Source organism: Pseudopodoces humilis, chromosome 7 (assembly GCF_049639895.1).
Source record: "Pseudopodoces humilis isolate 2021_Gansu_Grassland_sample_001 chromosome 7, ASM4963989v1, whole genome shotgun sequence".
NCBI lineage: Eukaryota > Metazoa > Chordata > Aves > Passeriformes > Paridae > Pseudopodoces > Pseudopodoces humilis.
In genome coordinates, this window is record NC_142206.1 from 56585730 (window position 1) to 56604744 (window position 19015).

General features: G+C 38.2%; 1 protein-coding gene across 2 annotated transcripts in view; it reads left to right on the forward strand.

The window, feature by feature from the left end:
* Positions 1-19015, forward strand: part of PPP2R5E (protein phosphatase 2 regulatory subunit B'epsilon) — a 69273-nt gene that overhangs the window by 40977 nt on the left and 9281 nt on the right. For both annotated transcript variants that reach the window (XM_005520056.3, XM_014249906.2), the window contains exons 4-9: positions 10173-10274; positions 12945-13037; positions 16946-17076; positions 17161-17220; positions 17844-17952; positions 18928-18981. In XM_005520056.3, coding sequence (XP_005520113.1) covers positions 10173-10274; positions 12945-13037; positions 16946-17076; positions 17161-17220; positions 17844-17952; positions 18928-18981 — 549 coding nt within the window. The remainder of the gene's footprint in view (positions 1-10172; positions 10275-12944; positions 13038-16945; positions 17077-17160; positions 17221-17843; positions 17953-18927; positions 18982-19015) is intronic.

Consider the following 19015-nt stretch of genomic DNA (forward strand, 5'->3'; position numbering starts at 1 on the left):
AGATTTGGTTATGTTGGTTTCCTAATGGTACTCTGTGATTGTAGCATCCTCTGGCTATGTGTTGTAAGAAGAAAAACATGAATAGTTTTTGCATTGCATTGGGTATGCTTCTCACTCCTTTTCTGACACACAGATACATGCTGTGTTGCTTTGCTTGTTTGTAATACTTAAAAATAGCTGTAAATTGTGACAGAAACATCAAGTAGTTAATCATGAAGGGAAAAAAAGAAACATAATTAAGGGCGTATGAAAAAATCTTAATACGGCTTCTTCATGTGTTTGAATTGTCAGAAAGCCTATGATTATGAGATCAGATTCTTCACCTTCTCCCTCACCCTCTCTGTCCCCCTTCTGCACTGGACCAGTCTTGTGAATGAACTGCATGCTGTGTTATTTCTTCAGTATGTGAACTCACACACTATTCAAATACCAGGCAGAATACAGAATGACTTTTTTTTTTTTGCTCAGTTCTTCTGCTGGTGCTGCACTGTAGTATCTAAATGGTTTGCAAATGTTGGTTTAATCTAATGTGTACCCCTTGCGATGAACAAAGTATATCACAACCTTTGCATAGAAAGGATGTTGATGCACAGATAACTTTAATAGAATGGATGACTTTTTCTGTGTGTAGCAGATGCCTCCAAACTCACCTCCTCAGAGGATTTGATAATTTTTTTAGCATTTGTGTTACTGCGGTTGTATTCTTGCGTTGACTTTGGTTATAGTTTACTGCAGCAACATCTCTTGAACAAAAACTCGCCAAGTTAGTGTTGCCTTAGCTTGGGCCCCAAGAAACAAGAAGAATTTGATTTGTAATTGTTTATAAAGTTTGATATGAATCATAAATAATAATCTATGAAACGATATTACCTTGAACTGTGGAAGACTTGTAAGACCCGTTTGGTATCATGTCCTACTTGTCCCTGCAGTCACTTGCATTGATTCACACAACAGTTTTTAACTTAAGGAAATGATCTATTTCCTAGAGAGTTTGAAATGTGTGGTTTTGAATTATTTTCTTAAATACAGTCTGTATCTACGGTATGGAGGAGTTTCTGGAAGTAAGGATACGGCCTGAATATTTCCAGTGGATTTCATAGATATTTACTAATGGTGCTTATCAAATTCCAGTTTCACTTTAGATCCTTTTTGATAGAAATCTGTTCCTTTCATTGCATCACGCCCTTTCTTCATCCTGCTTTCTTCTACTTTGCATTTGTGGTGCTGAACCAGGCTTTGCTTAATAAGCGAAGAGACTTTTTTTGTTTTTAGGTTTTATAAGGTATGAGTATGTTAACAATCTCTGTTAGTGACCCAAAAGGTGTTTGGCTCTAGACATACTAGGCTATGAAAAGGTTGCCAAGTAGAATTCTTCAGGAGAGCTGAGATTTTTAATTGCTTTTAATATATAAGGATTTGAAAAAGTCATATGTGGTAGGCAGATAACTTGTGGATGTTTTTCATGCCGACCATCGAAATTTATGCCATTAAAAGCTTTATCCATGCTTGCAATATCACATGTTTTCATCTTCTTCTCTTGAGCATGTGATATGATGTTGTATATAGCTAAATGTGAAACCACTTGGCTGTTTGTCAACCTGTGTGCAAATCTGCTTCCTTAAACTGCTCTCTTTAGCTTGAAACAGTGTCTGGTATGTTATTTGTTATTCAAAAAAATGAAATAAACCAGAATCTCCTAATGACCACCAGAGCAAGTTGCAGAGGCCTTATCCATGTCATCAATATCAGTTGATGGGGAGAGCAATTGGGATTTGTGTTAATGGCCATGAGCTGAGCAGATTTATTCAGGAGGGCATTGCTCAGCATGCTTCCCCTGCAGTTTGATGTGTTGTTCAGAAGGGCAGATGACATTCTTTAGAATTAGGCAAGTCTTAGGAAAAATGGCTTTGCCAATTAAGCCACACTCTGCTAAGAAGGAAATGCCAGTAATAAGCCTTTATGAGCCAATAATTGGGCACTTAATCTAAAATTTATTCCTGTCTGAGCAAAATGTGGAGGCCTAAACTAATGATGCTGATTTTTACTGGTAGATTAAGTAGTGGTAGTTGACCAAAATAAATGTTTGTTATTATCTGTGGTATACTGAAGGGTGTATGTGCTAGAGCTGTTTGTGTTTTATGGATGTTAAGACATAGATTGAGGAAACTGATCTATTTAATTTAAAAAATGGACAAAAAAATTGCCAGGCTGTTAAACTGAGGAGTCTGGATGAATCTCTGTTGGTGAGCAACCTTTCAGCTCTCCTACTTGCTTCTTTAGAAATTGTATACCCGGGCCCTGAGGTTTACGCAACATCACTGTGTGTTTGCCAGCCTACAGGAGATGGCTAATGAAACTCTCTTCAGATACATCTTTCAGAATGGAATAGTGATACTTTGTTCTCTTTTCTAAGTGCTGAAATGCCTCTGGCTTCCCATTGTCATCTTTATCTTTTCTATAATGGCAAATTGAGTAAAATAAGACTGTAATTTCTCTACAGCCAAAGTGAAACATCATAGGAGATGTCATGTGGTGTAGAAGCTGTGTTAAGCAACACAGGGAAAGACACTTGCTTAAATCAATACCCAGAAAAAACATAAAAAAATGCATTTTAAAGGTCAGATTCTCGTTTGGGTTTGTTCCCCCCCCCCCCCCCTTTTTTTTTTTTCTACTGACATAAATACAGAGAGATTGCATTCGTTTTTACTGCAGGTTTGCCTCAACAGATGTGAGGGCAGAGTCTGTTCAGGAGTTTGTTTGTGACAGACCCATTAAACATAAAGAATATCTTGCTAAGCTATGATTTTTTTAGCATGTTGAGGAACCTATTTTTAGGAAGTGTTCTAGCTGTTAGACTTCATAGGCATTATGGTTTTATATTTTCTATAGCTTTAGCTGTGTCTTATGACTAAGTATGACATCTTCAGAGTTTCTGTATTAAAATGTTCTTGGATAGAGATTTTTCTGCAGGTCCACCTGTATTCAGTCTTACTTTTTTGATATAACAAAAACCCTGTGTGTATATATGTTCCTGTGGCTTCTTGTATTGGATTTCAAAATATAATAGTGAATGTTATTTTTAGTTTAAGGGAAATAAATAAAATCATACACTCTCAAAAGAATTGACAAATCATAACCCTTTCTAATGGGATTTTATGTAAGTTCATGAATTGTGTAAAATATTAGGAATTAATCTTGAACATGACTCAATGGAAGTGGGACAGATTTTGAATCCACCTGAAATGCTGGAAGGAAAATGCCATATCCTTTGACACCCCCCCCCACCCCCCCCAATGTTTTCTAATTAAAAATTGTCATGTAGCTGCAGCCATAATGGAGCAAGCATCTTACTGTTAAAAAAAACACATAAAAATCACACCATATTTTAAATTCTGTTCTTCTTTCTTTAATGTGAGGGTTATCGTTTTGTAGAAGCAAGAAAAGAATCTAACTCTGATTTCTTTTATGCATTATTTCCAAATACTTTTGTTAGATGTTTTTGTTATTCCCATTCTTTATACACCTAGCTCATATTAAACATACAGTGCTTATTAAAAGAAGAGGCTCTGATGTTCTGTACTCCTCTCAAAAAACCAGTTGGAGGCAGCTCCTCTTGCAGCAGTTGTCCCTAATAATTTTTCTGGACAGTCTGTAATTACATTTACCGTGTCCGTTATTCCCGTGGTTGGTTACATAGACCTTGCATCTGTCAGGCTTTATCTGCATAACAGTTCAGTGACTAGGTCTAAAGCAAAGAAATAAACTGGAAAAGCACTTTCTTTTTCCAAGAAGCATGTGAGCTATATTTATTTTTTTACTTGAAGGACCTTTACATCCCCACACCCTATTTTGGCTGTGTCATCTTCTTAAGTACCTTTAAAGCATTTTGTCTACAGACAAGCACAGTGTTAATCTTCTTCTGAGGGATTGTTTTCCTGAGTTTTGAATTGTATGTTTTGTTCTTCAGTTTGTAGTCCAGGACAGCATGAGTTTTGTAATGCTGTCTAGAGTTCAAGTTCATGCATTGGCAAGCTTTCCCTTAATCTCCTGCCTGCTCTAGAGGTGAGAGGCTCTTTCTGCTGGTACTGTGTTTTAATTTGTCCAAGGTATTTGAGCTACTAGTGTGATTTTTCAGACTGTATTGTAGAATTACCTGGGCACAAATTAAATAAATAATTCTTCCATTGAAGCATCTGAAAACTTAGGTACAGGGAGATATTGATGAATGGGGTTACTGGTAGGGTACCCAGATATAGTTTAGGTCTAGGTGACCTGGAGTGGAATTGCAGAGCTCCAGTTTCCAGCAGTGAGAAGGCTATACCCAGGGCTGCTGCCTGGGCTGGGGTCTGGGCTAACACTTCTAATTCAGATCCAGAGTGTTGTAATCCACCTTGATTCTTGTTAGAGTGAGCAGAATTAGAATAAGGGGTACTGTCTTTAAACTGGAAGGGGAGGGCAAAAGGTAATGGCTTGAATTTGGAAGGGGACAGGGACAGATTACGTGTTAGGATGGAATTCTTGATTGTTAGCTTGGTGAGCTACTGGCACAGGTTACCTAGAGCAGCTGTGGCTGCCCCATCCCTGGAAGTGTTGAAGGCCAGGTTGGATGGGGCTTGGAGCAACCTGGGATAGTGGAAGGTGTCTCTGCCTGGGCAGGGTGGATTGGAAGTAGATGACCTGTAAGGTCCCTTCCAACCCAAACCGTTCTATGGCTCTGTGAGAAGTTTCAGGGTTTGTTAATTGTTTTGTTTTGTTTTTGTTTTTTTTTGGTGGGGGGGCAAAGCATCCACGCAGCATTATAGCTACTGCTTTTTTAAGTTCAAGATAAACATATGTGATGTGGATATTGTACCTGAGCACCAGCTGTTTTGTCCTACTAAGTCTTGTTGTAGTTCTGTCAAGAGAAGCATTGCCCAAGGATCTCAGGTTTGCTGCTTCCTCATCTGTATGGATGGAAGCTGCTACCACCACTGAAGTGGGTAATGGTAAGCTAACAAGTTTAGGAGCCCTGATCCAGAGCTAAATTCTTGCAGGTTATTGATTGAATTTTTACAAGATTTAAAGGTCAAGGGAAAATGAGAAGAATTTCCCCCCAGCCTGTGATCTGGATTGTTGACTGTGTTTGCAATCCAATGTAGTTCATTTTGATGCAGCCAAGTCAAAAGTAATGCTGCTGGGCAAAAGAAGGCACATAATATTAAGCCCTGAAAGACTGTATTCAGGCAAGCAGTGGTGCAGAAAAGAACCTGAGCTTTGTGGCTTGCTTATCATGAGTATCTTAATATGAATTTCTGGTACACTGCACTGTTCAAAGAAGTGAATGTCGATAAATTAATACGACAACATGCAGGAAAAAAGAGGGAGATGGTCTGGCTTTTTATATATACCCCAGTGCACTTGTGCACAGGTGGGAGGTCAAAGGAAGGAAGCAAAAATAATCACAGGATTAAAAACAAACAGAGAAACCAACAACTGCCTGGGTTTAGGAGCTTTGTTTTTCCATTTAATGGCACAGAGGTTGAGAGTTGTCATGTCTATATAAAAATACCTATCTATAGATAGACACATACTGCATATGCAAATATATATACAGGTGTAAAAGAGGTCTGGTGGTTTAACAAGAACCAAGAGGGTATCAGGCAGATTCAACCTTAAGATCAGAAGCAGTGCTGCAGTTAAATTAGTAGTGAAACTTTAGGAAAGGAGAGCTGGTGGAACAGTTTATAATCTTTAAAGATAAAATTAGATACTACATTTTGCAAGATGTTCTTTAGTCAAACTTCTGGGAACAATTCAGCAGGTTTTATAGAGAGTATAGCTGAATGACTGCAGTAGTTGCTTCAGGCTCTAGAATATGTAAATCTGTAAACAGTATTGAAAAACTCCATATATTCAGTTTGTTTCAGAAGGACAAGTCCAGTGTTTTTTCCAGGGCCAGTGTTGTCTCCAGGTTAGCATGGCTTTATGTTATGACTTAATTGCATTTTATTGTTTCTCTATGTTATTATTACGCACAGAAGTTTAAACATTCTAAGCAGAGATACTGGGTTTCAATTTTATATGTACATGGGGTTTATTTGGATGATTCCACATATTTTTAATTGAAGAACAGGTGTTCCCTGTAAGCTAAATGGGTATCCACTTACCCTGGTTTTATATAGAGAATATATTAAACTTTGCAGTGTGTATGTTTGTTTTCATTTTAGCTTTCATTCAGGAAGACTATTACTGATAAAAATCTTTGTTTCAAACACACGGAGTAGAAGTGCTTAGCTGCAATTCAGTTTGTGAAGTGTTTCTGTTACAGTGTTGTCACTTTTATAGCACTCCAGTGAGGGGCAAAGAGAGGACTTTTCAAAACACGAATTTTGACTTCAGACTTGAGCCTCTTACTACCTTATTTTCTAAAAGTTATTTCAAATATAGATGTGATAAAGCTTTCTTGAAGCTTGATGCTTTTACCTCTATATTCATAATGTTGTAGTTCTGCATTGCCAGGTACCAGCCATTAGATCTGTTCAGAAATTGCAGCTCACTCTCTGGGGGGCTACAGAGCAGCCTTCCCTATCTTGTTTGTTTTTAACGAATTGACATTGACTTGTAATTGCATGGGAGAATTTTTGCCTTGCTTCTGGTTGGATGTTAGATGTTAGATTAGGTCTTAATAAGAAATTCTTTATTAAGAGGGCAAGTGAAGCACTGGCACAGGTTGCCCAGAGAAGTTGTGATTGCTCTATCCCTGCAAAGCCAGACTGGATGGAGCTTGGAGCAGCCTGCTCTAGTGGGTGACATCCCTGCCCATGGCAGGTATTGGAACGATATTACCTTTAAGGTCTCCTCCAACCCAATCCACTCTGTGATTCTGTGAGTTGTGCCTGACTGACACAGAGCTCTCTGTACATCTCCAGTCTAGAAATCTGTCATTTCAGCATTTCCAGTTTGATCTTGGATGTTTTCGATTCAGTGCCAATGGGTAGCTTTAAGTGCTTGTTAAGTTGGTTTCTGGCACTTGGGTGTTCAGATTCTGCATGGTGGAGGAGCTGTGGTGGGCTTTGTGCACCAGTTTGGTGCGTGCTTCTGAAAGGTACAGCCATGGGGAAGAGGGTGCAGGTGTTTTTGAGGACAGAGAGGGGACATCTGTCTTGATATAACTTTCTAGAATATTAGAGTTCTGGTTTGCCTTCCAAAAATATCATCTGGGCTTGGAGGCATTCCTAATCGGTGGCAGACGGAAGTCAGTATTGATCCATAGTCATTTGTGTTGGCTTTGGGAGAGAAATCACTGGGGATTGTGTATGCAGGCTGGCAGGGATCTCCTCTGGCTTGATGATCCAAGAGAGGTCAGGAGAGAAATGATTCAGCTATCCAGCTGAAGGAATTTTGGCATGCTGCTTGGGCTCAGGGATAAATACTAAATAGCTGCCTTATGCCTATCTGAGGAAAAGTCTTTCCAGATCCAATGTAGTGCGTTCCTCTTTTAGTGTGGTGGCTGTCAGGGTCTCAAACTTACAGCTGGGCAGTTCATGCATGGAAGGACTTGTTGCCTTCAGTTCTCCCTTAGAGGCTTATAAACATTAACCACCCAGAGGCTACTGATTTAGATAAGCACGCTATAAATTGACACTGCATGTAAATGAGCTACTGAGCTGTGTTGTGGTGATTAATGTAACTGTAATGGCACACATTATCTCCTAAAGTTATGGTAACCTGGGGAAATCACTTAAAGATAACCTGTTCTGTCTGTTCTCCTCCGGAGAGTATCTGCATTTTGGCTCCACATAGCTTATCTTTACTCCTAATGCAAAACAGAAAATTAAAGACAGCAAACTGCACACTAGGACCATATTCTAGCTTGCATTGCATTTACTCCTGCATGTTAATTTTCTTATGCAAAAATACCTGCTTTTGAGTTGCCTTGAGACTGGCATTTTTTAATAGGCACTCTCCAGAAATTAATATGAATTTTGTCCCAAGCTCAAGATCCAGCTGTCAGTGCTGGCACTTAATTAATTGTTGCTGAACCTCTCATACTTCTGTCATGCTGGTAAGGCCCTGGCACTAACTGCTTGAAGCTTGGTTTGTCTTAATTTTAGTCTTACAGGAATTTGTCTTTGTTTAGCTTTTCATTCTGAAAGTATGTACTTTCCCTTGCAGGTTTTGCTTGTGCCATAATTCAGTATTTGTTCCAGTTTCTAAACAAAACAGCTGATGAGTGATCTGTAGGTACAAGTTTTAATAATACATGTATAGTTAAATTTGCAGAAAATTTTCTGTCTTGTTTCAAATGAAATTTAAAGCAGAAAAGGGGGGAGAAAAAAAAAAAAGCTGCCTTTGGTTTTCTTAGTTTCTTATTTTTATCCAAATCCTGAGAGAGCTGGGATTTTTGACTGTGAAGCAGCAGCAAAAAATGCTTGAGTAAGTATTTTAGAATCCCAGATGTTTGGATTCAAGGTACATTTCCCACTTTTTACTTGGGAATTCTTTGGACTGTCTACTCTCTTCTGTGTTCTACCATAGAAACTCTGTCTTGCTAATTCTGATGACTCTCCTCCTCTCCCTGCATTTTCATATCAGGGACAGTAGAAGGAGGAGCTCAGGAATCCTTGAGCAAAGACAAACTGTAACGTGTGTTTATTCCTGGAATAGTTATTTGACCCCTCATGAGATTAGAAATGTCTCTTTGTGAGGGGGCTTCTGAGAAAAGTGAATGAGTTGGGGAAGAGGCTGGAGAAAGGAGAAAAAGATTTTCTAGCGAGTGCTGGCAGTCTCTGGGCTGGTGTGGGTACCGGGCAGGAGGAGTTCAGTCCCCATCAGCACAGGCTGGAGTAAGCGCTGTGGCTCTCCAGGCTGACAGCAGTGCTGAGCTTTACAGAGTGGGGCTCCTGTAGAGCCTGCAGGACTGGAACTGCAGTGGCACACACCCTCTTGTGGCAGGAAGGGACAAGTCCCAGCACAAACCAGTGTGGCCTCTTGTTTTCTGTGCTCACTGGTTTGCCTTGCTCACTCTTCTGTGTTCAGTGAACATCCCTCAGTCGGGTGCACCATGTGTGCTTTCCTGCACTTACCTCTTTCATCTTTCCGTTTATGCAGTGCCTGAATCTGTTCTGTTTGTCTTGCAAATTCTGAAGCTTCACCCCATTTAAATCAGGTTTTATCAGTATTTGGATTGTATTTAAACTGTGGGTTTTAAAGTGCCCTTTCTCACTAAGTTGCCAACTTACTGAAAATATGTCTTACAGACTAAAATATTTACAGGAGCAAAATAGCTGGAAAAATAAACAAGGGTGCTGAAGAACATACTAGTTTTGTGTCTTAAATAGCTTAGTTTGTCTGAACTACTATGAAGGGGTCATGTGTAGATTAGGGGATAACATGTTGCTTTTCCCAGCTGTTTGATTAACCAGCTTAGAGATGGGTCAAATGCGCAGGAGCAGGGCCCAAGAAAGGCACATCATCACCTTCCAAGTGCAGAGAGGCCCTATAGCATGTTTGCAGTTTATCAGATTTGCTGCATAATAAGCTGTGCACTCCATTCAGCACTCTAATTAACCCAGGAAAGCTCTCTGGCTCAGTCTTTGCTGATAGCATGAACCTCACAAAGCCAGGCAGTCTCACCAAAGTACCTCTAAATAAGATTAGCAAAGCGAGCCAGCCATGAAATAAAATGCAGGCTAACTGTCGAGCAAATACTATTATTTGCTTTCATTTAGTACCAAGTTCTGTATTTGGCATGAGGTGTCCAGGCATTTAATGTGTGAGTAGCACTGGCAACTCCTAACAAGTGCTGACAGATGAGACCTTAATCATTAATGTTTCTCTGTACAGACAGAAATAACCAAGTGCTGTATGACAACACTTATAAATACGAGTTGACAGTATTTCCTACAGCTCTTAAGTAGTCCTGGCTGCCATTGATGTCCATCAGGATTGGGAATTACGTGTTGGTGGGCTCCTCTGGAATGTGGTGGCAGATTGGGTAATGCTGAGATATCAGAGGAAAGGAGAAAAGCCAAAGCTGGTGGCAGGTTTGTAAAGTGACAAGTTCCTTAGCCCTGTTAGCTGTTGCTAAAGATCCTTGTCAGACAGCAGGAAAAAGAAATGGTGTTTAAGTGATGGAGGATCTATTACCTATTTGAAGAATAGATCTCATCCTCCTTTCTTTGCCTTTTCAGGTATCTTGCAATATCTTCAGAACTCTCCCGCCTAGTGACAGCAATGAATTTGATCCAGAAGAAGATGAGCCCACCTTGGAGGCATCATGGCCGCATTTACAGGTTTTTGATTGTTTACCTCAGAAGAAATTATTGTCATTGCTTTGTGTATCTAATAATTTTCTCAGCTTTTTTTTTAACCTGTGAATCAGAACTAGTCCGTGAGACACTAACATTTATTTATGCTGTTTATGACTCTAGTACGGTACCTACAGAGATGGGAGAGAACTTTGTGATATTTGCAAAATGTTAAAGCTTTCTTTCAAAATTACATTGATGGTGTCCCTCATAGTCCTGTTTTCCTTCATTGATTTAAAAATTATTTTGCTTTCTCAACTGCTTTGATGCACAAGTGTTTTTCAACAACTTCAGCAAGAGCATTGTGAGGATGACACTACTAGCAGTTTTGCTTTATTGAGGGTGGTTAATATTTGTACGAAAGTGCACAGGTGTTGACAGCTGATCAAAAAATGAATGAGGAGCTGTATCCCTATCTTAGTCCTCCTTCCTCTCCTCGAGTCAAGGTTTGCTCTCAGATGGTTGTAGCAGGATTCAAACTCACTTAGTAGCATCCCTTCCTCTGAATTTCGGTTGTCAAAACAAAGGATTTTGAGACCCCCACGTGGAATAACACTGCATCCAAGTCTGGAATTAATAGCACAAGAGAATTGTGCACCTGTTGGAGTGGGTCCAGAGAGGAGGGTGCAAAGATGATCAATCAGAGGGCTGGAGCACCTGTCCTGTGAGTGCAGACTGAGAGGGCTGGGGTTATTTATCTCCGGAGAAGAGAAGGCTCCAGGGAAACCTCATTCAGCTTTCCAGTACTTGAAAGGGAGCTTATGAGAAAAACAAGGGAGAGTGACTTTTTTACACGGTCAGATAGTGATCGGACAAGGAGAGATTCAGATCACACTTTATTAAGAAGTTCTTGTCTTTGGGAGGATGTGAGGCCCTGGCACAGGTTGGCCAGAGAAGCTGTGGCTGCCCCATCCCTGGGAGTGTTGAAGGCCAGGTTGGATGGGGCCCTGGTTGGATGAGCAGCCTGGTCTTGGGAAAGGTGTCCCTGGCCATGGCAGTGGGGCTATAATGAGGTGATCTCTAAGGTCCCTTCCAACCCAAACCATTCCATCATTCTATGATTGGTCCCTTCCAACCCAAACCATTCCATCATTCTATGATTTTGAATCAAGAACATAAACTAAACTGGAGAAGGCATCATTGATACTGATGCAGTAATTTCCTGTATAGAAAATACAGATGAAGGTCCTGTATGTGTTAGTTCAGGATAATGACTTACACCACTGGTAAGCTTACAAGAAGTTTGCTTGAGTAACCATTTTTGGAGTTTGTGAGTTTTTGTGAGCAAAGGAGCAAAATTGATCTATGCCTGAAATGAGGATTTGATTTTACAGTTGCATGCACAGTCCTGTGAGTGTTTCATTTCACTCTTTTGTGCTCTCTAATTCAGAATCTGTTGAAATGTAGGTTCATCCCTCATTTATATTTAAATTCCACAAAAATAAGAATCTTCAAAACTTCAAGGCACCTCTGAGGAGCTGTGCCTGCCTGGAAAACAGCACATTCAGTCACATTGGTGCTGTGGTTCAGAAAGTCATTACTTGCATGGAAATGATGGAATTTCTTATCCAGTGGATGGCTTATCATTGCCAAGAAGAAATTTACTAAAGTATTAGTAAAAAGTCAATGGAATTGATTTCCTGATGATTTAATGTTGGTGTTATGTAAGCTGTCACTTTTCCCACAGCTTCTTTCTAAACGTCTCTCCTGCTTTTTGATTTCCTATTGCTCCCTTTGAGAAGTCAGAGAACGCTGTTATAAAGTACCAGCAGCAGTTTTGCAGCATATTGCTGTCATGGAAAATAATTTAAAACGATTTTAAAATGTAATTTTTAAGCTTCCTTTTTCATTTCAGTATCAATATTCATACTCACTAAAGACAAAAAGGTAAAAGTTTTCAATGGCTGCTCTTTATGAAAAGGTTCTGCAAAGAGAATGGCTGGCTGGCAGCTCATTATCAGTGACAGATCAGAGTTGCTGTCTTAGGAGTCCACAGCAGTCTCTGTTTCACTTCACTTCCTTGCTTCCTGGTTTTTATACTCTTCTTTTTCTCCACTAAATGAAAAGTCTTGCTGTCCCACTGAAGAGTTTAGGTAGAGATGGAATTGCATGAAAATAAGCAGATTTTCTCCAGCCCTGAGGCTAATCTTTACAATAAGTTAGGAACTTCTGAATAAATTCTGGTTTGTATTATTCTTCTGTGTTTCAAGTTGTACTAGAACACTACTCTAAGCAGTTTCTAATTTAATTTAAATATTTCCAACTGTTTCACCAACCCCTTCGGAATTGTAATGTCTGTATTTGATGTGACTTCAGCAGTTCAGAGGGCAGTTTAAATGTGCTTCCCAATTACTCTAGGAAGCTTTACAAGATGATAACAAGCATTACAAGATGGCAGTGCCTGTTCTTGGTGATGAAATGTTTTTGACTGGAGTTAAATAAGCAAAGGCAGCTTAAAAAGCTAATGTAATTAATTTTAACTAAAAGGTGGCAATTCGATAAAGGAGAAGAATATTTTCCATTTCTTTTAACCTGTTGTACTGGGGAAAAATAAGCATTTAATCTTCTAACAAAATAACTTGGGGAGATACTAAAAATATAAAGATTAATCAAGTCATAAACTAAACTGTGTTTTGTTTATTTTTTCTTTTGCAGCTTGTATATGAGTTTTTCATACGATTTTTGGAAAGCCAAGAATTTCAGCCCAGCATTGCCAAAAAGTACATAGATCAGAAATTTGTATTGCAGGTAAGCTAGTGTGTTTTCTTTAAGGCTTAGTGTTGCTTTTGGGGGGGGGGAAAAAGTCCTGTAAAAAGATCTTGTCTAGAATTTGAAAGTGTAACTTCATTTGCAACAGAAAAAGGCTAAATCAGCATCTACAATGAAAGTTTTCAATCTATGGAGGTAGTGGAAAAAGGTGTGTGTGTTTATATGTCAGTCTCTGTTGCTATAGATACATAAAATAGATGGTTTGGATCCAGTTTCAATACTTCAATCAAAATATTTGACTTACTGGTTTTGAGAGGGAGCTGAAACAGTAACTGTTAAAAAATGAAAAGTTTGCTACCAAGTAGTCTCAAAATGCTATTCCTTCTATCTAGAGAGAGTACTTAAACACCAGCTTTAATGTGTCTTAATATTGTTTATACATACAGAGGTGGTTGGAGGAAGTTGGTTCCTGGGATAAGCCAGGACACTCCACATCTTTTGTCTTCAGTTTTGAGAACAGGCCTGTATTGGGCTTTCTTTTCCCTTTGTGAGTTTTTGTATAACTGCAAAGTCGGAAAGAATTTTGTGCTTGATGCTGTCTGTAGCTTGCTTTTGAAATTAGGAGAATTTAGAAAGATTCCTACTTGCAGGCTGATACCTGAATGAAAAACAAACTAGAGTTGGCAGGAGATACTCAGCATTTCTGAAGACCTTTCTCTTGCCCCTTATCACTCATGGAGCTTTTATTTTTCTCCTGTAGTGCTCAGACAATAAAAATTTTGCTCTTACAGTTCATGTATGTTGTTTGGATGAAGAATACCTGAAAAATGTAGAGAAAAGAGCAGTTTCTGTCCTTACATTCAAAGTTTCAAAGAAAGGAATTTAGTTTCCTTCTCATTATCACAAGACCTTTGTCATCCTACAAAAGCAATAGGATATACTTACATTTTTATTTTTTCCATCTCCTAAACACAAGAGCATTTTTCTTCTGGATCAAACCTCTGGTGGTTTCCTTTTTGTTCATCTCAGTATTGATTTGACAAGGAGGTGCACCAGTGTGTTCATCCAGTACCTGGTGGAGATAAAAGAATATGCATGATAAATCACTCCTGACAGGTTTTTCCAGGCTGGTTTTAGTTTGATTAGATAGAGCAGGATTGCATTAGGATGAATGCATGTGCTGTCCTTCAAAATGTAGTAAAAATAATTCTTAGATGCTCCTGTTCTTTGCTGATGAACTTGGTCATGACTGGCAACATCCCACTCACACCCTTTAAGACATTCAAAACTGTCAGTTTGGCACAGGAGAATGGGTCTAAACCATGGATTTAATTTTTTTTTTTTTTAATCCTGCTAGTTTTCATTAAATCTACAAAATGGAAGAATAGTGTCTACTGAAAAGAGGGAATATGAGATTTTAAAACCTGTGTATCGGAAAAGATGATGTGACACTTAAGAGGTGAAAGGAGTTCCAAGGACTCCTGTGTTCTTGCCATGTGGTTTGGTGATGCACATTTTTATATTGCTGTGCACAGTGTCTCAATTTAAAATTCACATTTTTCTACAAAAAGTTCTATTCAGCCACACACACACACACATATATACAAGTAAGTAGATATATTTCCCTGTGTGTTAATACTTTGTGGTGAGCTGTAGGAACTGGGGTGTCCTTCCACTTCCTATTGTGTTTGTTGTGTGTCAGGAGTAACTCCTGAGTATCTGCAATGGAGCTCCCTTACACAGGAAAGCAATTTGAGACTTAAGAACATCAAGCATTTTGGTGTTGTCATGACACTGACAATGCAGGTGGGACATAGAGTGTTTGGAATCAGCTTTGTCTCAAAATTAATTTTTAATTTGTTTTTTTTTAATGGACTTTTTTCAAACTTTTTGCTTATTTACATACTTTTTTTTTTTTAAGTATAGCTATGTTTCTGGCTTTCAGCTGTATGTTTTAATAAAATACTGTATTTACCAGTGTAGCTGTTCATTTCTAAAACCTGCTTATGTACAGTTTGAAATGGTTGGCAGTGGTTGCTAAGAGACATACTATTCAAATATATCCACAAGTCTCTGTGTTATGTTGGTTGCTATTTTGGAAAATTAATTTCCCTTTTCTATGTATGTTTAGAATAGTCAACATAAAATATGGGAGTCTTGCAGCTTATCCATAAAAATAAGACTTTATTGTTAAAAACCTGATAACAAATTGGACATAGCAAAATAATTCTTTTTTTTAATGGGAGACTAAGTTTAGCAGTGTTTCCAGAGAGGATCTGCCTAAGAGAACTGGAAATATAAATACTTTTCTATCCAGTAAGAAAATGAAAAACATAAATGCTTCCAGCTGTTTGCTGTCTTAGGCTGAAATGTGCTATTTGGGGAAAGATGAGGTGACTATTTATTTATTTAAATCTAGAACTAATTGAACAAAGCAATGTATTTCTAACCTCTGGAGGGCAGCTGACAAGCCTCATACTTCCCTGATGAAATTCCTGCCAGGGATTCTTACTGCAAGGAAAATACAGTGAGGTCTCATTGTAAGCTGCAGAAATGTTCAAAACAATGAGGAAGAATGTGTGCATCAGTCCTAGAAAAAAATATTTTTTTTGATATTTAATGGATATTAGAAAAAAAAAAAAACCCAGACAGCCTAACAAATCAAATCAAATTTTTTCAATTTTTAATCAAATTTTTTCCTATCTTTTTTCACCTCAGAGGTTGTGTAGCATTTTAACAGAGATCAGGTGCAGCATGCATACACTGACATATTTACTTGTAATATGTATTTATACTTTATCTGTTTGTGAACCTAAGATAATTTTATTTTCTGCCACTCCTGTAATGATTTTCTGACAGCATCTTACCCATTTGTAAGACCTTTTTGACAAACTGTCTTTATTTCTCTTGCAAGACAGGTACTGGCTGACAGTTACATTCTTTTTTGTGCAAGACAGATACTGGTTGCTTATGATTATTAAAAATTACCTAAAATTACTGTTTTCTGCACATATGTAGCAGTTGCACAAAAAGTTGTGCTTTTTGCTTTTAAGTAAAGTTTACTTCTGAGTTAATTCCAAATATCCAGAATAGCCAATGTTGTGGTGTCACCAAAAAATGAAGAAGGTGGCTAATGTAAAGCTCATACTTTTGTGGCAGAGGATCCAAGGGGAGCAGAACAAAGATCTGCAGGTGATATTCCCGCTGCTCGTTTCATGCAGCTTCAGGTGTCAGTGTTTGGGATATATTTTGTGCAATAGCAGACACTAAAACACCTTCTCTTTGACTGAGTCTGACATAACCATTTTGCTGTTTAAGAGCTAATTAGTAAATGTGGGTTTTCTCCTTTGTTCATTGCTTTGTGTTGTTTTTTTTAATTGGCATTGATAATGAAATCACCATTTTGTTCAAAGTGAAGGATTAATTCCCTCTGATGTTTTTTTGATTTGTGGCAATTGGTGGAGATCCTGTAACAGCAGATCCAGTGCTGGCATGGACTTCCCTGTTGAGTCTTTCCACAGCGTGAAGGCCATGCAATCACTAGGAAGGCTTAAGAGCTCATCATATAAATTACAAGCAATTAGAAAAATGTGACCTTGATACAATGTTGTGAGAACAGAGTATTAGAGCAAATGAGGATCTTCTGGTTCTGCAGAGCCAGGGAATGGTGGATGGTAAAAGGCAAACTATCTTATCATAGTAATCTGTGGGGAGAAGGAAGGCAGCATTTTGGAGCTAGTTAATCCCAAATTTATTATTCTGTGTTTTGTGGTGTTGTTCTGAGGTTCCAGCAAATTTTTTTTAACACTGGATATCTACTCTTTGGAAACCATGGATGTCACATTCTTTCATTCATGTCTTTGCATGAATTCAGTTTCATACAGAAGTCTGTGTGTCCTACTTGTCAAATGTCTCCTGTTTCACTTCTCTTTTTCCTTTAAAAACAGCTGTTGGAGCTGTTTGACAGCGAAGACCCTCGAGAACGAGACTACCTAAAAACAGTCTTGCACAGAATTTATGGCAAGTTCCTGGGTCTTAGAGCATTTATCCGAAAACAGATTAATAATATTTTTCTACGGTAAGTTGTGGAAGAAGGTGCTTTTTGCTTAGGAACGCTTTAGGAAACTGATATATTGCTTATGTTTAACTTTTCTTTTTTTAGATTTGTTTATGAAACCGAACACTTCAATGGCGTAGCTGAACTGTTGGAAATTTTAGGAAGGTAAATGAGTCTTTATTTGTTATCTAACTCAGACTTCCCTTGTGGGTATAGTGTCAGATTTGGAAAAAGTATTATGATAATCCCTGGTTCTGAAAACAGATGTGTGCACATGCTCATCTTTAAGCCCATGTGCAAATCTCTGTCACATCTTTGCCAAGAATATATAACCACCTGCATGTTACAGCCAAAGTGTTGGATTGATTTTATGTGTATGAGTGCATTAAATACTGCACACTTCATCCTTACATGCCTGGAGGATTATTTTCTTCTGAGCACACTTAGCAGGGTGAATGTTTTGAGTGAGTCTAATTTTGGTAGGTTAATTACTCGAGACCCACCTTACTTACATGAATTTTCAGACCACATAGACAGTGTCTTATCTGTTTGGCAACAGGTTTGTGCAGCTGTTTATGTGATTATTCCTAATGGGAGCTGGATTGCTACCTAGATATGTGGTGCCCTGCTCATATAAAGCAGGACCAAAGTCAGCACCTGTTTACAAGCATTATTTGTAAACAGGTGCTGACTGCTAAATATATTTTAATCCAGAAAGTGCTTGTTCAGACCTCAGTATTGCTCTCTGTGATGATGACACTAACAAATATTTCTTTTCTAATTTCCAGTATTATCAATGGTTTTGCTTTACCTCTCAAGGCAGAGCATAAACAGTTTCTGGTGAAGGTGCTGATCCCTTTACACACTGTCAGGAGTTTATCACTCTTCCATGCACAGGTAGAAATTATGGAAATATTTTCTGTTCAATTATAATTATATGTATATTTTTTAAGGCTGCTTTCTAAATTTAACTACACGCACATGAAAAGTGGGGGAAATTCTAAATGTGGAAAAAATACAATAGATTTTTTTTCAAAATTAATTCAATATCCTTTGTGTGATAAATATCTAGCTTCTGTTCTGATTAGGTAATTAAAAGCATAACATTAATCTGTAATATCTTGGAAATTTTGTTTAGTAGTTAAGCTCTCTCTCTAAGTTTTCCTCTCTGCTCTTTTCTCATTCTCACAAGTTTGCCTTTCCCATTCTCTCTCCCAAGAGGATGTTTGGGTTTCCTTAGTCTTGTGCTGTCAAGGCTCTTCTTCACCCTGGCAACCTTCTGAATACCAATACCCACTGTTTTACATTTAATATTCTCCCTCAGTCATTCCTTAATACTGCATTTATGCTCTCATACATCTTTTTATACCTCCAGCTTACATGATGTAATTTTTCCTCTGGTAACTGCTACCTGTTGCCATTCTCTCTGATTTTCAAATAGTGCAGTATTTCTTATGGGGATAAAGCTCTGCTTTCTCAGTATGTTATTCCAGGTTTTAGCTATGTCGACTCATCTTGCAAGAATTCTCATGACTTTGCTATATAAAATTAGTAAAAAGGTACAGGGAGTAGCAGAAGCTTCAAAACACTGCTTGTATGACTGTATTTAGAATTCCAAGTTGTTCTGATTTTCATTTTATATGCTACTTTGTCACTCTGATTGTTCTTGTGAAGTGTACTCTTGTTTCTTATAAACTGAACTTTGAATGGATTTGCACAGTGCAAATGTGCATCTCAATCTAAAATTAGATGTAGTTTGAGAGAGCTGAATAGCATCTTGCCTTAAGTGTCTCTTTTTTTAAAAGTTGGGGTTTTGTGGTTTCTTTTAGAAGTGTTCTAATTTTGTTTTTATAAATTCTTACCTCCTCACAGCTGGCGTATTGCATAGTACAGTTTCTGGAGAAAGACCCCTCACTCACAGAACCAGTAAATATTTTTCTTTCATACTTTTTTTTCACTA